The sequence below is a fragment of the Ovis aries genome, chromosome 22, assembly GCF_016772045.2.
Source record: "Ovis aries strain OAR_USU_Benz2616 breed Rambouillet chromosome 22, ARS-UI_Ramb_v3.0, whole genome shotgun sequence".
Classification (NCBI taxonomy): domain Eukaryota; kingdom Metazoa; phylum Chordata; class Mammalia; order Artiodactyla; family Bovidae; genus Ovis; species Ovis aries.
In genome coordinates this window covers 8,405,337-8,426,805 of record NC_056075.1, presented here as the reverse complement: position 1 = coordinate 8,426,805, position 21,469 = coordinate 8,405,337, and the positions used below count along the sequence as shown (strand labels likewise).

The following is a 21,469-nucleotide window of genomic DNA, read 5'->3' as shown; positions in this document are numbered from 1 at the left end:
ATTCTAAGAATTAAAGAATGAAAAAGGATGTGACCATTATCATGGAGTATATAAAATTAGCCTGAAACCTTTTAAGGCCCCTACCCCACAGGCATAAGTAAAATATTAAGAAAATTCATAGTGTTAATAACTATCAGTTAATGGTTTAGGAGTTGGGCACTTGGGAAAGTCTCCCTCAGTGTCAGGATGTTAAGAGACAGAGGGCATGGTCAGCTTCATCATCCGCTAATGAGGAGTGAACACATGACTTTATCTATCCCCAGAGACTGCAATGCCAGGGCCAGGGTGGGAGTGTGGTAGACAGCAAGAGTTTGATGAAAAGCAAGAGATCTTGTCTGGGAATCTGGAGACCTGGGTTCACATCCTAGAATAATTATTATTTAATCATGCTCACTTTTAACCATCCTTTCCTGTTGTGGAAGCCCTTTAACTTTTGTGTGTTTCCTCATCTGTAAAATAGGTAGAAGATAAGTGAGTGTCTTGGGGTGATGAATTGAAAAGGATAGCCATCCTATCCTAGCAAACAGGATTTGTCTGGCCATTCACAAGGCAGAGTACTAACTACTATATAATCACGGCTGTGTGGCCATTCAGACAGAAATAAAATACATGTACAGATAATTCACAGTGATTACATTTTCCCCTCACCCGGAGATAGTCTTATTGCTGACTATTGGAGCCCAGTGTCTTGCTGGATGCCACAAATCCCCTTGGCCCAACATTTTTCCTGCACTGACTCTGTCACAGTGCTTGGAATCTCCTTGATTCTCACGTTCTTAGTGTTCTGGTATGGGCATTCAACTGTTGTATGGGAGAAATGATACATTATGCCATGATTGTCTTCTAACACCCAGGTTAAAGTGACTCCATCTTATCTGACTCCATTGTGGATCATCTTGCTAGACTCAGTGCGAACGATCATGGCGTGGCTCCATATTATAGAGAGAAAGATGGCTGAAGAGGTCCCGAAGAGACCATATTTTAGATCAAAGGGCCAGTGTAGAAGGCCTCCCCCATAAGAGAGAAGGATGGGAGAAGGAAGTCGAATGCCAAGTCAGTAGTGGATATGTTGTTTCTGTTGCACCTTGATTATATTTTGGAGAACTAACCTTCCCTCTTTGGTTATAGTCTTGTTATATATCCCCTCAGTGGAATATGGGGATGGGGAGGTATATATACAGGTATATGATCTGAGCTAAGTCAGGCAGATGCTGTCTTTTAGGTACTAAATCCAGAGTGGAGCGATCGAAAGACCTAACACAGTTGGTATGCATCTTGAGCGTGATGCCCTGAAGAGATGATTCAATAGCTCCTGCCACATAGAGCTTCCCTCTGGGCTTCTGGTAATTTTTTTTCTTTCTCTTTCCCCAGCTATCTTTAAGTTAGCTAGAGTTGGTCTCAGAATTCTTGGTGTCAAGCAACAAACATAAATAAGCATGAAAAGGGAAAACAAAATCTTATCTAATACCATAGTTTAGCTTTTCCCCTCTGTTGTAGCAAAGAGGTAGCTAAGACACATTACTAAATGCCCTATCTGAAAGCACTTAAATCTAATGTTTCCATCAGAACTTTGGAGTTGGTCTCTCTTAAAACTCTGTGTAAAACTTAGCAGCCTGTGTGGTCTTCAAATTGCTTCCTGAACAACATGAATTTACTAGGAAAGAAGGAGAACTTTGGTCTATTTCTTGTCTCTGTCTTTTGTGGGCCATTGATTAACTTCATGCTGTTATATAGGATACATTCTCTGAGATGAGGTAAGATAGATATTTACAAAAAAGCTGCATGGCTTATTATAGAAAATGCCAAGAACCAAAAAGTTGAAAACAAAACTCACTCATGATCTTCTCACCAGATAATTGCTTCTTAATATTTTTTTGCTATACTTTTTTACAGTCTTTGTGATCAATACATAAACATTATACATTTTATATATATTATATATTTTGCAAAATATTGTAAATATTGTATATTTTACAAAAATGAGGTCATAATGTTTTGAAATTTTAATGATGTAAAAAAAATTAAATGTCTTGAAATTGTTGTAAATGTTGCCTAGTGGGGCCCATAGCCCACACTAAGGTCCAGCATACATTATCATTCCCTCTTGATAAACTGGTTGAATGACCATGGGTAAATAAATAAAATGGGTACTTTGTGTGTGTGTGTGATCCAGGTTAGAGCTATCGCACAGATCTTGATGGGCTGAAAGAGTTGTGTTGAAATCTGAAATGACCTTCAGCCTGGCAGGCCTTCTGCAGCTCAGTTCCTCAGTATCAGGCTGTGCCAGGGGAGAATTTGCTAATAAGCCATTTGTTATCAATACGCTAATCTCTTCCAAGTACCAAACCCACAAAACTGTGCTAACAAGAACTCTTAACTTGCTTGGACATAACTGTGAAGATCTTTCCTCGGTAGGTTTCAGAAAGTGCTGAGAAGTCTCAACTGAGCAGCGGTCCAGGGGACGGGGGACAAGATTCTGGGCCACCATTTGCTTTACCAGGACACACAAGTTCATCTGAGTGGTTGAGTCGGTAAGAATGCCTGCATTTTCTTGGAGGGAGGGATCTTGAATCATTTTGTCTCAGGGATCTTAATTACAGCTGGTTTTCTTAGCTTTGGAAACCTTTTTGCCAAAACACTACTTTATACTGTTGCAGTCCTGAAAAATAGGGGACCTCAGGGTGATATGGCAAGTGACATGCTGCTGGATCATTAGTGCCTTGCCAATGACCTTGCAGGATTAAGTGGGAAGTATTTGAAAATGTACAGTTCTTTATTTTTAAACATTTATTTATTTGCTTACTTTTTGTGGTGAGTGGGCTTTCTCTAGTCACAGTGAGCGGGCTTCTCATTGCAGTAGCTTCTCCTGTTGCAGAGCATGGGCTCTAGGGGCATTTGGGCTCAGTAGTTGCAGCTCACGGACTCTAGAGCGCAGGTGGCACGTGCACTTAGTTGCTCCACAGCATGTATGATCTTCCTGGACCAGGGGATCAGACTCATGCCCCCTGGCATTGGCAGACAGACTTTTTTACCACGGGACCACCACGGAAGTATAACAGTCCTTAAAAATATAATCACTGGTTCAGCTCTCCAAGGCACATTTCCCTTTCAAAGAGACGTATAAGGCATTTGCTTTCATGTTTACATTCAGATTTTAATCATTTTTGAAGGATAGTGTGTTGAAAAAAAAAGGTAACATTGGATTGGCCAAAAAGTTCATTCAGGTTTTTCTATATGAACTTTTTGGCCAACCCAATATGTTGGTGGTAATTTTGGGAACTAAATCGAGTGGTGAAATACTTGAGCTATATCACTGTAATCCACATAAGAAGTAAACTCTAATGTTAAGTTAAGTGCCATTGTTGACTTGTGTAAAAGGTCAGTGGTGACAATTAGTTTAGCAGAGCAAAAGTAGCAAAAAAAATCTGTCTACACACATGCATATACATATGTTATATCATGTCTATTACATAGGCTTTTACCATGGAGCCTCATTTCCACATGTGATCTGCATATACATGCTTTAGGGTTGAGGGGTCTAGCTGCCAGTCTGGACCATTTTTAATGGCCTTCTTTGTGCTATCTCAGCTAGCAGGAAGGCTCATAGGAACCAAAGCTTTAAGTAAGAACTAGGTTTACAAGGTCTGAAGTCTGTTACTGAAAACAAACAGCAACTGACTAGCAAACTTCTTTGAGTTATCAAAATTTTAGATGCACATCTTAGATGTACTTTCTGACTCAGGGCCGAGAGTGAAAGTTGTTTTGCCCTAAATTTGAAGGTGTCCCTACCAGTGGTGGTGAGATTGACTGCAGCGGTGATAAATGGTTGAGGAATGCCTACTAACAAACCACCAGGAAGTACAGGAAGATGTTTCAAGCTCTTCACCCACTCCCAGTTCAGCACTACCTCTGAAGTGTTTGCTCTCAGACTGTTTATTAACCTTTAGTCCAAGGGTTGCAAAATAAAATGATGACAAAGACCATATAGATAAGGCTCACTGGGTACAGACAGTGGCAGGTTGCAGAAGGGCTGCCCCATTGAAAAGAACAGCAGCTAATAAGCTTTACAAAACTCCTGGTGCACAGGAATGCTGGCTCAGTGTTGCCATATATTATGGAATATTTTGAAAGGAAGCCTGAAATTTCATATTTGTAGATATAGGTTCTATTTTTACTGATAAACTGTCACCTTTTATCTTTCATCTTGTTGACTAAGTCAAATTGAAATGAAAAATTGGGCCATAATAAACACAGTTGATTGTTGCCAATTTACAGCTCTTGGGGTAGCACCATCTTACCCAAGTCTTGGGACTCCAGTCCCACCTTACTACGCAAGCGTCCTTAAGGTTAAGATTCTGAAGTTCCCACCTTGGATTTGTGATTCTTGAATACTAGTCTCATATAAACTCTCTTAGGCCAATGAGGAGCACAGAGCCTTTGCTTTTTTTTTTTTTTAATTTAAATTTTATTTTTTTACTTTACAATACTGTATTGGTTTTAATTGATAAATGCTAACATTCTGGACACTTACTACATTCCTTGTAACAAAGTATAACTGCATCATCTCATTTTTATAAAAACTATGTGATAGGTACCAAAAGTATCATCGCCACATCCCTATTTACAAATGGGGAAACTGAGGCTCACTGTCAGGCGTAATTTCCCAGGGTCATCTAGTAAGTGGCAGATGTGAGATTCGAACTCTGACACCAGACCTCACAACCCCATTTGTAACCATATTATACTTTCTCCTACTGCATCATGTGAACCTGCATAATTTGCGTATTCACGAAGCTTCTCTAGTCCCTCTGAGCTGTGATGAGTTCGAGGCCTAAAACGTCTTCATGAATCAGTAAGGACGTTTTCTGCTTTTGTAGCACACAATGGCACTCTCTTGATTCTCATCCTTTGACTTGGGGTTTGCAAAATGTGTGGGATCCTTCCAATCCCTGAAGAGAGAAATTTTACAAATGCCTGGCTTTAGATCAGAGACGCCAATCTCCTTTTCCATGTTGTTTTCTATTTGGGTAGAAATCAAAAGTTAGGACAGGAGGTTTAAAGGCCAGAGTTATGTGTTTCACCTCCTTGTTGACAAGTTATTTAACCATGGCCACAAAGTACGGCCCTAACCTCAACCAGCTTTCTCACAAGTACAAGCCATGTGGGTACCTCAGTTATCCTTGTTGGCAGAAATGCTTCAGCCTAGACCAATATACAGAGAGTACCACTGCCGTGAATGAAAGCTGTATGATGTATCCTAGGAGTACATATATGTTTTAGCTTTGTTGTCAATGCCAGATGACAGGTGGTGGCTTCTAAGATGAGCACTGTGCTGAAAAGCATTTGGAAACCCCATGTGAATTCATCAGAGTGCTGTAATTGATTGGTCATGTCTTGCATGAAGACATGGGAGATATGGGACATGGACCTAGTGGCATTCCTGGTACAATCTGTTCTATGAAAGAGCTAAGATATCTTTGCCTTTGCAGCTTGAAACCTGTGTATTTTGTTATTCTTTTACCTGTCTCTTTCACAGTTCTTCTGACTCTTGCTTCTCCTGGGAAAAAATGGCCAAACGCACCTTTTCCAGCTTCGAAATATTCCTGATTTTCCTCCTTGTGATGATGACAGGGATCACGGTGGCTCTTCTCAGTCTGTTGTTTATCACCAGTGGGACCATTGAAAATCACACAGGCAAGTATCGTGAGTACTCTTAGATGCTATTCCTGCTGCTGCTGCTGCTAAGTCGCTTCAGTCGCGTCCAACTCTTTGCAACCCCATAGACGGCAGCCCATCAGGCTCCGCCATCCCTGGGATTCTCCAGGCAAGAACACTGGAGTGGGTTGCCATTTCCCTCTCCAATGCATGAAAGTGAGAAGTGAAAGTGAAGTCTCTCAGTCATGTCCAGCTCTTAGTGACCCCATGGACTGCAGCCTACCAGGCTCCTCCGTCCATGGGATTTTCCAGACAAGAGTACTGGAGTGGGTTGCCATTGCCTTCTCCGATGCTATTCCTAGCCAGTAGGAAATTTCTTCATTATAGGGAACACCAAGGTAAGAAACAGTGTCTGCTGATAATAGGGCAGTTCACTGTATACCTAAGCACCAACGGATGGTCATCTAACCTTTCCATTAGTTGCTCTTTATGCAACGATAGCAATTTTTATCAAGTTTACCTTTGCTCCCAAATAGCCAGTGTGGTGTTCTGACACGCACTTATTTGTTTCACTTTCCCATTGATCTAAGTACAGCTTAGGATTCTTCAAGGCCCAGTGACTCCTGAGCCTCTTCTTTTTCTCTTTGCCTTCTTTCTGGCATCATCTCCTGGGGGGCAAAAGGAGAAGGAAAGACCTGCTGAATGTCAATTAGTCTGTGAAACTTTAGAGAAGGGATCTTGAACTCAAATGCTATGAAGGTCAATCAAGTTCCATAAATGAGGGGAGGTGGCCCAGGGTGGGTGCAGGTGTATTTCTGGTGAAGAGGGTCCACAGGCCCTCCTGAGTGCCAACCGTTTGTTATCATGTTGTCACGTGGAGTCAACTCTCCTGAGTTTTCAATGAAAGCTAGAAATTGGGGGAGGCAGTTTAGATACCTTCCAATTTTTTTTAAGGTTGGAGACTAATTTAGATTTTGGAAACTAGGCTACATTTACAGGCAATCAGGTCCATAGGCCTTTGATGGTGCCTCTTCTTTGATAGGTTATATACCTAATAAAACTGCTGAGATTTTCCTGCTGAGACAATTGCTTCTCAGTAGGAAAGCTATGACAGACAGACAGTGTGTTGAAAACCAGAGACATTACTCTGCCAACAAAGGTCTATATAGTCAAGGCTCTGGTCTTCCCAGTGGTCACATATGGTTGTGAAAGCTGACTGTAAAGAAGGCAGAGCACCAAAAAATTGATGACTTTGACCTGTGGTGCTGGAGAAGACTCCTGAGGGTTCCTTGGGCAACAAGGAGATCAAACCAGTCAATCTTAAGGGAAATCAACCCTAAATACTCATTGGAAGAACTGATGCTGAAGCTCCAGTGTTTTGATCATTTGATGCTCACAGACAACTTGTTGGAAAAGTTCCTGATGCTGGGAAAGGTTGAGCGCAGAGGAGAAGAGGGCATCAGAGGATGAGATGGCTGGATGGCATCACTGATGCAATGGACATGAACTTGGGCAAACTTCGGGAGATAGTGAGGGACAGGGAGGCCTTGTATGCTCCAGTCCATGGGGTTGCAAAAGAGTCAGACATGACTTGGTGACTGAACAACAACAATAACTAATCAACAGTACAAAAGACAGGTGGGGGATTGAATGCTTTGACCAAAGTAAAGGGTGGGCTTTACAAACGAGTTCATCTCTATCATTTTTCTAGATTCCAGAGATTGGACTTGACATAAAAACACTACTGTGTATCAAACAGATAACTAATGAGAACCTACTGTGTAGCACAGGAAACTCTACTCAGTGCTCTGTGGTGACCCAAATAGGCAGGAAATCCAAAAAAAGAGGGGATCTATGTATACATACAGCTGGTTCACTTTGCGGTATAGTAGAAACTAACGCAAGGTCATAAAGCAAATGCATTCCAACAAAAGGCAGGGAGGGCGGAGAGAGGGCTGTCCTCAGGCCCCGTGTAGAAACAGGCAGTGTTTTTCAGCTCCGTTTTCTCTTTTGCGGCCTCTTCTCTTTTCCAGTGTGTTCTCTACCTGTCTTCGTATTTCAGATTCCCTGAAAACCCAGAAAAACAGAGATCCTCTTTTCTGGCAGTGGACAGAATGAGTATTATTGCTAGAAATGAAAGAATCCATAGGACTGAACCTAGTTTTCTGTTCTAAAATTAGAGAACCTAGAGTCTGAGGCTCAGAGAGGTAATAGTGAAAATACGAGCCGCTATTTTCGTTTAGTGTACAGGTGGGTTTAGTTGCTCAGTCGTGTCCAACTCTTTGTGACCCCATGGACTTTAGCCCACCAGGCTCCTATGTCCATGGGATTCTCTAAGCAAGAATACTGGAGTGAGCTGTTATTTCCTTCTCCAAGGCATCTCCCAACCCAGGGATTGAACCTGAATCTCCTGCACTTCAGGCAGATGAAATGAGAAATTTACCTAGAATGCTTGCCATAGTGGTTGATGCGAAGCAATCCTTCAATAAACAATAACTTCTATGATGCAAATAGTAAGCATTCTATGTAAATTTCTCATTTAATTCCTACAAAACTGCCATAAAGCTAGGTGCTAGCCTTAGCACCATTTTAGACATCTGAAACTCCGAGATGGAGAATAAGCCCCACGGCTATGTGACTAGATTTGGCATTGGCCTCCACCACATTTCTTTGTTGGTATCCGTAAGGCAGAAGCGAAGGTGCCTATTTTCCTTCCTTGCAATACTTGATGTTTTGTAGAATACTTGGGTTTAGGGGTAGGAAGGCATGGATTCTAACTGCACTTAGCATGTGGATGAAAGAGCAGCTGATTCTGAGCTGGAGGGTCTGATCGGGCACCTGATTCATCATATGCTTTCTATGGAAACTTGGTTAAATCCTTTCTCTGGGTTTCAGTTTCTTTATAAGTAAAACGGAGGTGATTGGATGATGTGATCTCTACACTTTCTTGAGTTCCAGAATTCTGGAACCCAGAAGAAGTCTGCTGTCAATCTCTTGCCTAAGCACTCTCTGACCACTGATGCATGTAACACTGACGTGTGTTGCTTTGACCAACCCTGGCTGTTGTCTGAGGTAGAAACAGACAAAATGAAATATACAAGATGTCTAAATGTGTAAATAAAACTGAAGCTATATGTCAGCCATCAGCCATTGCTCTAAATTTTGACTATGTCTTGAGATATTAATTGTCAATAAACTCTAGTCAGTAGGAGACGATTCAGGTTCTGAGAAAGTTATGTTACTTTTCTTCATAGACGAAAAAAGTTGAGGTGAAATAGGTTAAGTCATTTATTCAGCTAGTAAAGGTAGAGTTAATTTTCAAACCCCAGTTGTTTCTGACATCTGCCCTGTTAGTCTCTATCCCATTTGGCCTCCCTTATATTGGGATGTGTGTGTGATGTTAATATAGGGTATATATATTAGTGTGCATACCTATATGGTGATATGAGAGCAGTTAACATAAGGTGGGACTTAAATACAATAATTTAAGTTGGCATTAAGCATTAAAGATCTAGAAGACCTTTTAAGAATAAAAGATCTAGGTTGCATTAAGCATAAAGCATCTAGAGCAGGACAGAGACAGTAGGGTTACCTCCTGGAGGTAAGGAGTTGAGCTGGATTTGGGTAGGGTGGAAATGGACCACTCTAACATGTAGTGGAGATTGACTGGTAAAAATGGAGAGGAGTAAGGTCTCTGGATGGAGAGAATATTAGAATCCAGAGGCCGGGTTTAGTAGACTGTGTGCCAGGAACCTGGTGCCTGATTTGTTTGGCTGGAGTAGAAGTGCCAGGTGAGTGAATGAAGGGCTACAGGTTTAACAGGAACAGCCTGAGGGAGAAGTTGAAGGACATTTGTCAGAGACCTTTATTGTTAGGCTGAAACATTTCTGAGCCATGAAAAAGATCCTCCTTGGGATTATGATATAAACCAAGTTCCTAGGATATTTCTCACAGTGTATCTTGAATGTAAGAAAATACACAGATTCTTCCTTAAGAAGCTGAATCTGTGTGTCCTAACTGAGGCCAAGTGCAAGGGTTAAAATTTCTTAAATATCTTATTTTGGTTTTTGATTCAGGTGTTCCATCCACCCAGAGCCCTCCAGCTACCCAGGGCTCTGCAGCCCCTCAATACTCAACACCCTCCCGGGCCCCCACAACTACCCAGGTATCTCCAACACCCAGCACCCCAAAGACTACCCTGTTTCAGAACTTCAGTGGCTACCATATTGGTGTTGGGCGAGCTGACTGCACAGGACAAGTATCAGATATCAATTTGGTAGGTAAATCATGGGATCCTTGAAGAGACTGTGAAACAAATGATTTTATTTGTTCAATACCCTGCATTTATTCCTAATTGTTATGTCTTAATCTTCATTTGTATTGACTTCACTGCTATCTAACATTATGAATATTGTACTATAAGGAAGAGGGATTTTTTACTTAACCACAACTTCCTTGTAAACTCAACTGGCCCTTTTTTATGAATGAAACTGGCAGAGTGGGCAAACTCTGATACTACAGGGAGGGGATGGGAAGGTACCCTAAATGATTGAAGCAGGCCAATATAAGATAAATGTCTAGTACATCCTAAGTGTGGGGGGCAACAGAAAGTGGGTACAACTAGAAAGTTTGAGTGGTTTTAGCTGATCATTGGCATGTAAGAGTGTGAAACTAGGGCTGCCTCACTTTACAGTATTTTAAAGAGAAGCCAGGGATTCCCTAGAGGCTCACACAGATTAAGAATCTGCCTGCAATGTGGGAGACTGGGGTTTGATCCCTGGGTTGGGAAGATACCCTGGAGAAGGAAATGGCTACCCACTCTAGTATTCTTGCCAGGAGAATTCCATGGGCAGAGGAGCCTGGCAGGCTACAGTCCATGAGCTCACAGAGTCGGACATGACTGAAAGACAGAGAGAGAGAGTGAAAAAGTTCCTGGATTGAAAATCTGAGGATTTAAATCTCTCTGTGGGAAAATGTAAGCAACTCTAGTTAAAACCGGAAATCTGGTGTGGGCCAACACTGTGTTAGCAAAGTAAAACCCTTTTTGGGGCCAGAGATGGCCTGTGGGCTGCTGGCATGCAACCTCCTGGCTGTGATGTTAGACACACACATCTAGCTACCCTTTCCTAGGGAATCAGAGCATGAGATTTCCTGATAGGATATTTTTCCCCCCTCCAACCAAATAATCTTTAGATTCTAGAAATTATTCTTAGTTGTCCTTTCTGAAAAGTGACTCTGGAATGTAAACTCTAAATGAGCACTTGCATGAGGGATAAGCAAGCAGTAGAGGGACCATGCTGGAGACCTGGGTGCAGCTTTTATGGGTACGCTTTGTGACATGGTGAGAGAAGGGGTTTAAGATTGATGTATTTGGTGGGCTACAACGTTGGGAGGGACAACATTGTAAAAGCCAGGGTGAGGTACCCTCAGTAAAGATAACTGTCCTAAAGAAACCATTTTTTTTAGGAAAAAAAAAACAAAAAACAAAAAAAAAACAACCCACACACCAGAAAACCAAAGTGAAGAGGCCTTCAGTCTTCAGGGTATTCCTGGAAATGTAGGATGATACTTGAAGAAATATTTCCTTCTGTAGTACCTTACATAGGCTCGAGAAAAGATCCTGTTTCAAAGAACAGAAAAACCCTGACAGGTCTCCAGCATTATAACACAATTCCCAAGTCACACCAGCTCCTGCCTTGTCCACAGGCCAGCGAGTAACTTCTTCCAACCCGGCCATTACTTTGCCTCTATCTACACAGAACAGTAAAGACTTTTGTGTGTGTGTGATGTTGGCTTTACTCTTGAAAACACATATGCTGTCTCACTCAGAGCCATGTTGTCAAGTGGATTGCTTTTCTCTGCCTACATATCTCTTGTGGGGTTGTGCCTGGCTTCTGGTAGCAGGGGAATGAGAAGAAGTGAGGAGTGGTCTGATGCTCTCTTCCTCTTTAGATGGGCTTCAGCAAAACTGGCCAATATGCACGGGGCATCCTCACGAGGTTGTACAGTCGTGCATTCATCATGGCGGAGCCGGATGGGTCCAATCGCGTAGTGTTTGTCAGCATCGACATAGGCATGGTATCCCAGCGACTCAGGCTGGAGGTAAGTGATTGGGGTGAGAAAGAGTTGCCGTGCTTTAAAGGCAAAGCCTGCAGGTGAATTTAACTAAGTAACTAAGCTCTCCTGGGTTTCTCACCCAGTGAATTTCCACTACCCTCAGGATTATAAGCTTTTGACAATCCAGCTGATAATCAACTGAGGAGGATGAGCCTTATTATTCCATTGTAAATCAGCTTGGTCAGAACTTGCTTTCCATACTGCTGATGGCTTGTCATCATTATTAATGCCAATGTATTTCACAAGCTTATTATGTCCCACGTTACTTTCCTGTACACTGGCATTTAATCTTCCTTTTTAGAAGTCTGAGAGTGCCAACTAATTACTAACCCTTCCTTCATGGTTTTAGACAATTGAAAATAGTTGCAAGGAATGAAAGAGAATTCAAGTGCAACTCTAAGATGAAATTGGCCATAAATTGCCGAAGCTGGGTGAAAGGCACATTGTACACATTCTGATGTGTACATATTTGAAAATGTCCATAATAAAATTTAGAAGAATACAACATTAACCCTCTTAATCTCTAAACTGTATTGTAGAATATCGCAGGGCCTGTGATTTCCCCCCAGTTTAGATCATGTTACCCCACTGTGGGAAAGATGAGCTCAGCAGCAAGGTACCTGGGAGTCCTGGGCAGGCAGCTTGTAAGATGCAGGGGGTAAAGGAGGAAGAGAGAAAAAGTGACAGACAGATGGACTTCCAAGTCTGTCTCTCAGCCAATTTCTAGACCCTGATCCAATTATATTTTCTCCAAGGATCAGGACACAGAAAGAAAGTATACTCTCAGTGTCTTCTCACGTATTCACAAATGTGAGAAAGAGGAGCGTTTAGAACCTCCAGAATATCCACTATTATCCATCAAATATCCGCTATTCAGTGTCATGTTCTATCAGTCCCACCAAATAAGACTTGCTCCTCTTGTGTGAAAGGGCTGTGTGAAGGAGCCCAGAGGAGGGATGACAAGAGAGCTTAAAAACATGTCTCCAGTGTCACCCACTTATGGGGAGTAGGATGGGAGCCTCTCACATCTGTGGAAACATGCTGAGCAGAGAATGCAGTGCTTTTCCAAGCCCTGCACTTAACACAACTATGAGGTGGATCTGTTATTACCCCCAATTTATAGATAAAGAGACTGAGTCTTAGAGAAGGTTGAGTAACTTTCCAAAGTTCACACAAGTTAGCAAATGGTAGAGCTGAATTCTGAATGCATATATATGCCTGGTACCAGAGCCTACATTCTTAAAAGGAGGTCATTCTATTATCTTGGAGAGCATCGACTTTTTGCAAGGCACTTTGTTGGTCACTTCAGGGGGCACACAGCTAAATGAATCATAAGCCGTGTTGATGAACTCACTACCTGGTTGGGGGATTAGAGGAAGGACTGTACCAGAAATACGCAAATAACTTTAATTTATTGGAATAAAGGACAATGGTTTATTATAGTTATCTATTCATGAGTAATAAATAGCTCCTCCCAAATAGGGACTTAATGAACATCTGTTGTTTTATCTCACCATTCTGTTGATGAGGAGTTCAGAGCTGGCTTAGCTAGGTGGTTCTGAATTAGGGTAGTTGGCTGTCAAGGTGTTGGCAGAGGCTGCAGTCATCTGAAGGCTCAAGTAGGCTAAAAGATCCACTTTCAGGATGATCCAGTCTTGTGGCTACTGACCACTTCCTCACTGTCCATATCCTCATGACACAGCAACTCCCTTATAGTGAGTAACTCAAAAGAGCAGTGGAAACGACACTTGAATGGGTAGTTTTATTTATTTAATATTTGTTGTTATTTATTTATTTGGCTGTACCGGGTCTTACTTGCAGCATGTGAGATCTAGTTTCCTGATCAGGAACTGAACCCAGGCCCCCTGCATTGGGAACATGGAGTCTTAGGCCCTGGACCACCTGTGAAGTCCCTGAAAGAGTAGAATTGGTTGATTTGGGGGAGAGAGCTATCAAATCAAGGGGACAGCTTGGTTTGTACGTGTACAAATCATATACACAGAAACACAGGGAGAAATGCAAATGGAGAAATGCCTGGAAGATATGTTGGTCATAATTTGTAGGTCTCTGGAATGCTTGGTTGTTTATGATTCTGGGTGATGGAGATTCTTAGACAACTTTTGCAAGGGAGTGATGCAAACACAGTTCTACTTTAGGATGATTAATCAGACAGTGATGTTTGAGGTGGGTTGAAATAGACCAGAGCCAGAGGTGAAGACGCACATTGGGAGAGTCCTTAAGTTAACATCAAGGCTCTACTGATGAGAGTTCAGTTGGGAAAACAGTAATCACACCAGGCATTTCAAACAGGGGATAAGGTATGGGGAGATTTCCCAAGGCTAAAAGAACTGAAAAGGGAAACTAGCACTGCAGGAAGGATTCCCACTTTTCCTGGCAATTCCCCCTGTATTGTGTGATGCTGCAGAAAAGTCTTGAGCCAGTGGGACAGCAGTGAGACTATACGGCGCTAGGAAGTCAGATGTTAACGTGACTTGGGGATGAGTTGGCATACGAACTAACGCTTAACATAATCCTATGATAAATCAGGTATTGTTCCAAGTGCTCCATATACATTAGTTCATTTAATCCTCCAAAAAACTGTATGAGGGATATACTATTATTATGTCATTTGACAGATTGGGAAACTGAGTTTCAGAGGACCAAGTAACTTGTCCAAGGGTACAGAGCTAGAAACCATCAGAACTGGGATTCAAACACTGACGCCTTCCTGCTGGAGAGTATGGTCATTACCACAGCACCATACTGTTTTTCTGAGGAATCAAAAGTGGTTCTGATTGGGAAATGGTGGGGTCATTAAGTAGAAATAAGACTTCAAACCTCTGTCTCTCCATACTCTACCTTTGGGGGTAGAGTATGGAGGGGATGGGGATTTAATGTGTTGGGTTAGAGACCACTATCCAGTCAATAGTTGGCACCATTTAACCATCTCTTCCAATTTTTACTTCCCCCTGCAATCTGAGACCCAGAGGAAAGACTTTGAAATGAACCCACTTACTTATCCCAAGTTAATCCAAGGGGAAAGTGTGAAAAATAACTCTTAACTAGACTAGTGCCATTAAGTTTATTATAACATCCGGTTTTAGTCAGGTTCTCAGTCTCACCTTTAAGAGTGATAACATTTTCAGCATGGAGAAAAGATTAAAGAAAGGATCTCTAAGCAGTGATGCTGGACAGGAAAACAGAATGACTTTCTAGCTCTTTCTATGTCACGTTTCCAAGAGTGTCAGCAATAGGAAATGGAATAGAAACGGAAGTCAGACAATTGAGCTATAGACATTAATATAACTTTATAGGTCTATGATAAAAATACCCCTCCTTTCATGAAGTAGGAAACATGCTACTTATAATAGTTATTGGCAGGCATTGTTATTAGATGATGGAGTCTTTAATTTTTTTCTTTTTTCCAGAAGTCTCACATGTCTGACTTCATCTCAGAGACTATAGTTTAGGATAAGATTTCTGTGAGCTGTTTGTAGTCTTTTCGTTTTAAAATTCAAGATTCATAACTTCTGTGTTTTTAAGAGCTTGATTCCTGCATAGAATGTACTTAATTCTAAAAATCCTGTTACAGTTCATTAGAAATAAAAATGGGTGGGACATTAGAGCTGTAAAGTTGACTGGCAGTTCCTTCTTTTCCACAACCTTCTTGCCTTGGTTACAGGATTGTAAAATTATCAGCTTCTACTTTTAATAAAGTTTTTATTTTATATTGTGGTATAGCCAGTTAACAACGTGATAGCTGCAGGTGCACAGCAGAGCGACTCAGCCATACATACATACTTATCCATTCTCTGCTAAACTCTCCTCCCATCCAGGCTGCCCCATGACATTGAACAGAGCTCCCTGTCTTTCTGGTAGGTCTTTCTTGGTTATCCATTTCAAGTATAGCACTGTAGAACGTCAGCTTTTTAACTGCTTAAGCTTTCATGTTGTCCATTCATTGATGGTTTCCCCTTCTCCCTACAGACATTTCTTCTTCATGAAGAAGGGTGCTTGCCCCACCCAACTCTGGTATTACACAGTAATAGTTACTGTGTAAAAGAGTATGTAAGAGTGATGAAGCGTTGGGCTGGAATTAGAATCAAACAGAAAGAACATGGAACCTCACTGGGATGGAGAGTGTGGGCTTGTAATGTTGGTCTTTACTGTTGTTCAGCCACTACGCTCTGTCCTACTCTTTGCGACCTCCATGGACTGTCCATGGGGTTCTCCTGGCAAGAATACTGGAGCGGTTTGCCATTTCCTTCTCCAGGGAATCTTCCCAGATCAGGGGTTAAAGCTGTGTCTCCTGCATTGGCCCGTGGTGCAGATTCTTCATCACCGAGCCACCAGGGAAGCCCAGTGTTGGTCTAATTACTTTCTATTTCTTTTCCACATTTTCCTGGTGTTGTTTGGTTGCTTACATGGATGTGGTAAACCTAGCAATCAGTATATGGGGCATGGAGAGGTTAAGGAGACTAGATGGTTTGTGATATCTCTTCCTGATTCAATGACCACATGACTAGAATGAGGGTGGTGGAGCTCTTTACCTAAAATAGAAGAAGTTAAATGGATGTGTTTATGTAGGTTCAGTAGGTAACACACCAGTTGCTGCTGTTTCCTTATGTACCCGTGATGTGCTGGAACGGGCTTGTACCACCTCATGAGGGTTGATTGTTAAATATGTAGAAACTTTGTGAACTGGTTAAACTTTTGGTAGCTTGAAATTCACTATGGTGAGAGTATTTACACCATGGAAATTGGCAGATGATACAAATAAGGGTTTTCTTTTAATCAAAGTGGACAGCACTGCCAATCAAAAAAGGCACTCTTTGGGGTCTTCCCTGCTGGTCCATTGGTTAAGGTTGTGTCCTCCCATTGCAGGGGGCTTGGGTTTGATCCCTGGTCAGTGAACTAAGATCCTACATGCCCCATGACATGCCACCCCCACCCCAAAAGTACTGTTTTTTGCTAAGCCCAGATTTGGATTCAGAATCCTTCTCAGCACATTACTTCTGATAGTAGCCACCCACGAACAGGACTAAATGCATGAGATAAGCAGTATTTGCCAGCTCTGACGTAAATGAGTTTTCACCATTGTCCCTGGTATTAGGTTATAGTATCTTACATCGAGGAAGGTTGCTTTGGGATTGACACTTTCACTGGAACATTTTAATAATTTTTGACACAAAAAAGTCAAAACATCTTTCACAAACCACAGTGATACCAAACTTTTTATTGCAGATGATTAAAGCAAAAATAGAAATAGGTATTCGGCACTAATGCAGTATTTTGAAGTCAATTATACTTCAATAAAAGGAGTCATTTTAGCCAAAAAAAAAAAAAAAAAAAAAGAGAGAGAGAGAGAAATAGGTACTTGGCAACATCACTAATTTTCTGTTGTTTTCTTGATGTGTGTATATCCTCCAAAGACCTTATTTATTATTTCTTTGGATGTTCATTGACTAATTCAGTGAACACTTACTGACTCTTTAAGGTATCTACTGCTGTGCAGCAAGTCATCAGAAAATTCAGTGGCTTAGAGTAACAAAATTTTGTATTATTGCTCAGGATTTTGGTGAATGGCTGGGTTGGGTGAGTCTGACTTGTGTTAGAGCCACAGTCATTATCGTTACTTTTGTTATCATGAGGTTTGACTCAAGATATTGGCTGCAGCTGCAGGTGTTTGAAGCTTGACTGAGGCTGAAGGATCACCTTCTATGGTTGCTCACCAAATGGCCAGCAAGTTAATGATGGCAGGGTGATTCCTTTCCCCATGGGCCTACCCACAGGGCTGCTGGGGTGTTCTCAGGTCATAGCAGGTGGTCTTCCCAGACCAATAAGTGTAAGTGTCTGTGTCTGGGAATACGGAGTTCTTCATTGTGGGAAATGAGACAGTAAAGAGGCTTTTTCCCTGTCTGTTCACTGCTCCCAGGGTGCTTGCTCCACCCAACTCTGGTATTGCATGACCACCTTGCTCTCTTTGGTTAAGCCTCTGATGAAAGGAAACATCTGTGGAAAGATCTTTCCTCACTAATGCCTATCACATTATTTATCCTTACCTAGCAATATTTTTTCTCAGCATTTATCACTCTGTAATATAATATTACATATTTATCTTTCCCTCACTAGAATAAAAACTTTTTCAGGGTAGGGACCTCATATATCCCTAGTGCTTGAAACAGTGTCTGGACAACGAACTGGTGAGAGCACTAGGTCTACAGGTAGGCTTGGATCTAGACTCTGACTCTGCTATTTATTATATCACTGGGCAACTTATTTTAATTCTGGACGCATCAATGTTCTTAGCTAAAAGATAAGATTAAAAACGCCTACCTCTGGGTGGTGGTATAAAGATTTTAAATGGCATGATGTAATACCTAGCATTGCTTGCACACAGCAAGAATCTATAAAATGTTAGCAGTTGCAATTGTTGTTGACGTCGTTGTTACTGAGATGATGAACTCAAGCACAGAGTGAAAGGTCACGTGATGGGGATGTCCAACGCAGTGATTAGCCTCATCAGAGCTTTTTCTCAGGCTAAGCACCTGTGTTATTCCTCTTCTTAGTTCTGATTGTTCTTTTTTTTCTTCAAGGTCCTGAGCAGGCTGCAGAATAAATACGGCTCCCTGTACAGAAGAGACAATGTTATTCTGAGTGGCACTCATACACACTCGGGTCCAGCAGGATATTTCCAGTACACAACATTTGTAATTGCCAGTGAAGGATTTAGCAATCGAACTTTTGAGTACATGGTCACTGGCATTGTGAAGGTAGGCAAGGGGACTTAGAGGCAACTGTTGTTTAGCATTGCTTACAGCACCTTAGGAGAGGTCTCTTATGATACAGAGTTCCTATAGGATCTTGGATACCAGCCCAGAATGACACCAGCTCTGTGGCTCTCCAGCTTTCATCCCATAGTAGGGATAAGTTGGAGATGAAAGAAATTGTCCACAGGGCTCTTCTATTTATATCAACTAAGTTCTTATGCCCACTAGGATTTCTAACTTTACAACTTTTTTCTTTTTTAACCCATAGAGCATTGAGATAGCACACACAAATATGAAACCAGGCAAAATCTTTATCAATAAAGGGACTGTGGATGGTGCACAGATCAACCGAAGTCCTACTTCTTACCTTTGGAATCCACAGTCAGAGAGAGCAAGGTGAGGGGGCCAGTTATCGGAATGAACTGCGTGTGCTTTCCTTTAGGAACTATCAACAAAATTTAAGAACAGGGTTGTTAGTTGATGGATATAGTGAAGCCTGAAAGAGTATTAAAGCTGAAATAATTTAAAAGCATGTCTGTAATCTAAGACAACCAGAAATGAGACTGTAGAGGCACAGAAAAACCTGTGTACACATCTTTCCACTTTGCTGGCTGTGGGAACTGGATGTGAACGTTTGAAGGACTCTAGGCTTTCAAATCAGGTGCACCTGTGGTCTTGTCTTGATCACTTTGTAGTTGTGTGACCTTTATTGATTTACTTAAACCTTAATTTATTGGCTCTCAGCTTCTCATCTGTAAAATATAAAAATATGCATAACGTATTTGTTCAATTAATGAATAGCTCTTTTTATTACGTTATTCAGAAGAAATCATTTTAGTCCAGGGGAATGTAGCAAGATAGATAAGGTAAAAGAATAAAGAGGTTGGCATGAAGAGCAGGCCCTAAGACTGGCATAATTAACAACTTAAGAAAGGCCATTATTTAAAAAATTTTTTTAATGTGATAAACTGGGTTTTTGACAGAAGAGAAGTACTTGGTTACTATGGCAGAATAAAATAATATCTCAGTCCAACCTGATATTTTACATTTGTCTACATATTTTTTGATAAATTTCAAAGGAGTTGATTTTTAGAAAATACACTCTGATTTCCCTTCAAAGGACATAAAAGAACGCTTTAAGTTGTAGGTCAGGCATGCTTTTGATTTTGCACATTCCCTGCTATTTTTAAGAGATTTCACTAAAATGTGATATGAGTAGAAATTTCAAAAACTAATCCTTTCCATGAGAAATAATATATGCCCTATAATATTTCAAAAATGTATATTTCATCTCCAGTGAGCTGACCTATGCCCCTAACTTTGGTCACATTTGCAAACATTTCTTTAGCGAAGAAATAAGACCCTGGATGCCGTTTGTAGGATTACAGGTGCCAGGGAACCTTGCTTACTGAGAGTCATTTTGTTTTTTGTGTCAGCTTCTGCTTTGTCATACACAAGGGCCAGGCTCTAGCCTAGAACTCACTAAGTGTGTTTATTTTGCTGACTAGGTATTCTTCAAATACAGACAAGGAAATGGTGCTCTTGAAAATGGTAGATCTGAATGGAGAAGAGCTGGGTCTTATCAGGTACTGTTTACTTTTTTTAAAAAATTCTGTCTGGATAAATTTCTTTATATGACAGAGAGGGAAAAAAGAGACCAGAATATTGGCAGCAGAGGCTAAGAATAGGCTGAGTGGTGGAGTTGGAGCTGGGATCCAGCCATGTGCCCTAGGGTATGGTTCTCAGCATCCTAGGTCTAACAAAAGGATTATATGAATGAAGGATCTGAGTAAAGGAGTTAAGCAGTGTCTGACATATGATTGGCTCAGTAAATGCTAGTGGTTATTACTGTATCAAGATCTCATGTGGAGGTTATTACTACTTTATCAAGATAATCATAGATAGAGGACAGTGATCTCTTGGAAATGAGAAAACAATCTGACCAACCAGGCAAGTGACTATGAGTTTGAGATTAATGACCTGTGTTTTTCTAAAAGGAGTGTGTGTGTGTGTGTGTGTGTGTGTGTGTGTGTATGTGTGTGTGTGTTAGTTGCTTAGTCATGTCCGACTCTTTGCAACCCCAAGACAGCAGCTCACCAGGCCTCTCCGTCCCTGGGATTCTCCAGGCAAGAACACTGGAGTGGGTTTACATTTCCTTCTCCAAAAGGAACTATAGAAAGAAAGTGAAGTCGCTCAGTTGTGTCCGACTCTTTGTGACCCCATGGACTGCAGCCCACCAGGCTCCTCCATCTATGGAATTTTCCAGGCAAGAGTACTGGAGTGGGGTGCCATTGCCTTCTCCGTCTAAAAGGAATAAGTTAAGTCTAACGCAGTACAATGCCAATTAGTGATGAAAGCAGAACCGAGACCACCTAATGGAAGCCGATGAGGTAAAATCACAGCTTGGCAGAGATTGCGGGCTCCATTTCATATGTAAGAAAACACATGGATTCTGTTTTCTTTGAAAAGAAGTCATTTGTATTCCTGTGTGATTTTGGTGGCTGTAATTGAACTGGCTAAGGAATTGCCTGGGTAGGTAACAGTCCCAGACACTCTGTCCAGTGGACTTCCAGACTGATGCACGAATGCCCTAAGGAAGTGGATGCTAGCACATGGGTGCCGGAGTCAAATGGCTTGGGTCCACTCTGGACTCTCATTCCTAGTAGCTGTGTGACTTTGGTCGAGTTTCTTAACTTCTCTGTGTCTGTTTTCTTACTCTAAAATTGAGGGATGAAATGAGTCCTTAAATACTGATAATAACTTTGTAAAGGAAGTAGGGATCTATCAGGGAGGATTATAAAATATCTAGGTGAAAGTTTCTATGTGAGTAAAATTAAGTAACTTGAAAGTAATAAGAGGCGAAGAAAAACATTAAAGATTATGATTAATCAGTTCAGATACTAGGGGTGGTCCTAACTGCATGGAGA

The 21,469-nt window shown here is 41.4% G+C and overlaps 1 protein-coding gene across 2 annotated transcripts in view; it reads left to right on the top strand.

Annotated features, from left to right (window-relative positions):
* Window positions 1-1,227: 1,227 nt before the first annotated feature.
* Window positions 1,228-21,469, top strand: part of ASAH2 (N-acylsphingosine amidohydrolase 2) — a 77,384-nt gene continuing 57,142 nt past the window's right edge. Inside the window, exons 1-8 of one of the 2 annotated variants that reach the window (XM_042238522.2) lie at window positions 1,228-1,343; window positions 2,416-2,531; window positions 5,537-5,694; window positions 9,732-9,931; window positions 11,608-11,757; window positions 18,369-18,545; window positions 18,811-18,938; window positions 20,051-20,128. In XM_042238522.2, the coding sequence (XP_042094456.1) occupies window positions 5,568-5,694; window positions 9,732-9,931; window positions 11,608-11,757; window positions 18,369-18,545; window positions 18,811-18,938; window positions 20,051-20,128 (860 nt within the window). In that variant the 5' untranslated portion in view covers window positions 1,228-1,343; window positions 2,416-2,531; window positions 5,537-5,567. Of the gene's footprint in view, window positions 1,344-2,326; window positions 2,532-5,536; window positions 5,695-9,731; window positions 9,932-11,607; window positions 11,758-18,368; window positions 18,546-18,810; window positions 18,939-20,050; window positions 20,129-21,469 lie in introns of those variants that run through there. The other variant, XM_042238521.2, reaches the window with a different exon arrangement.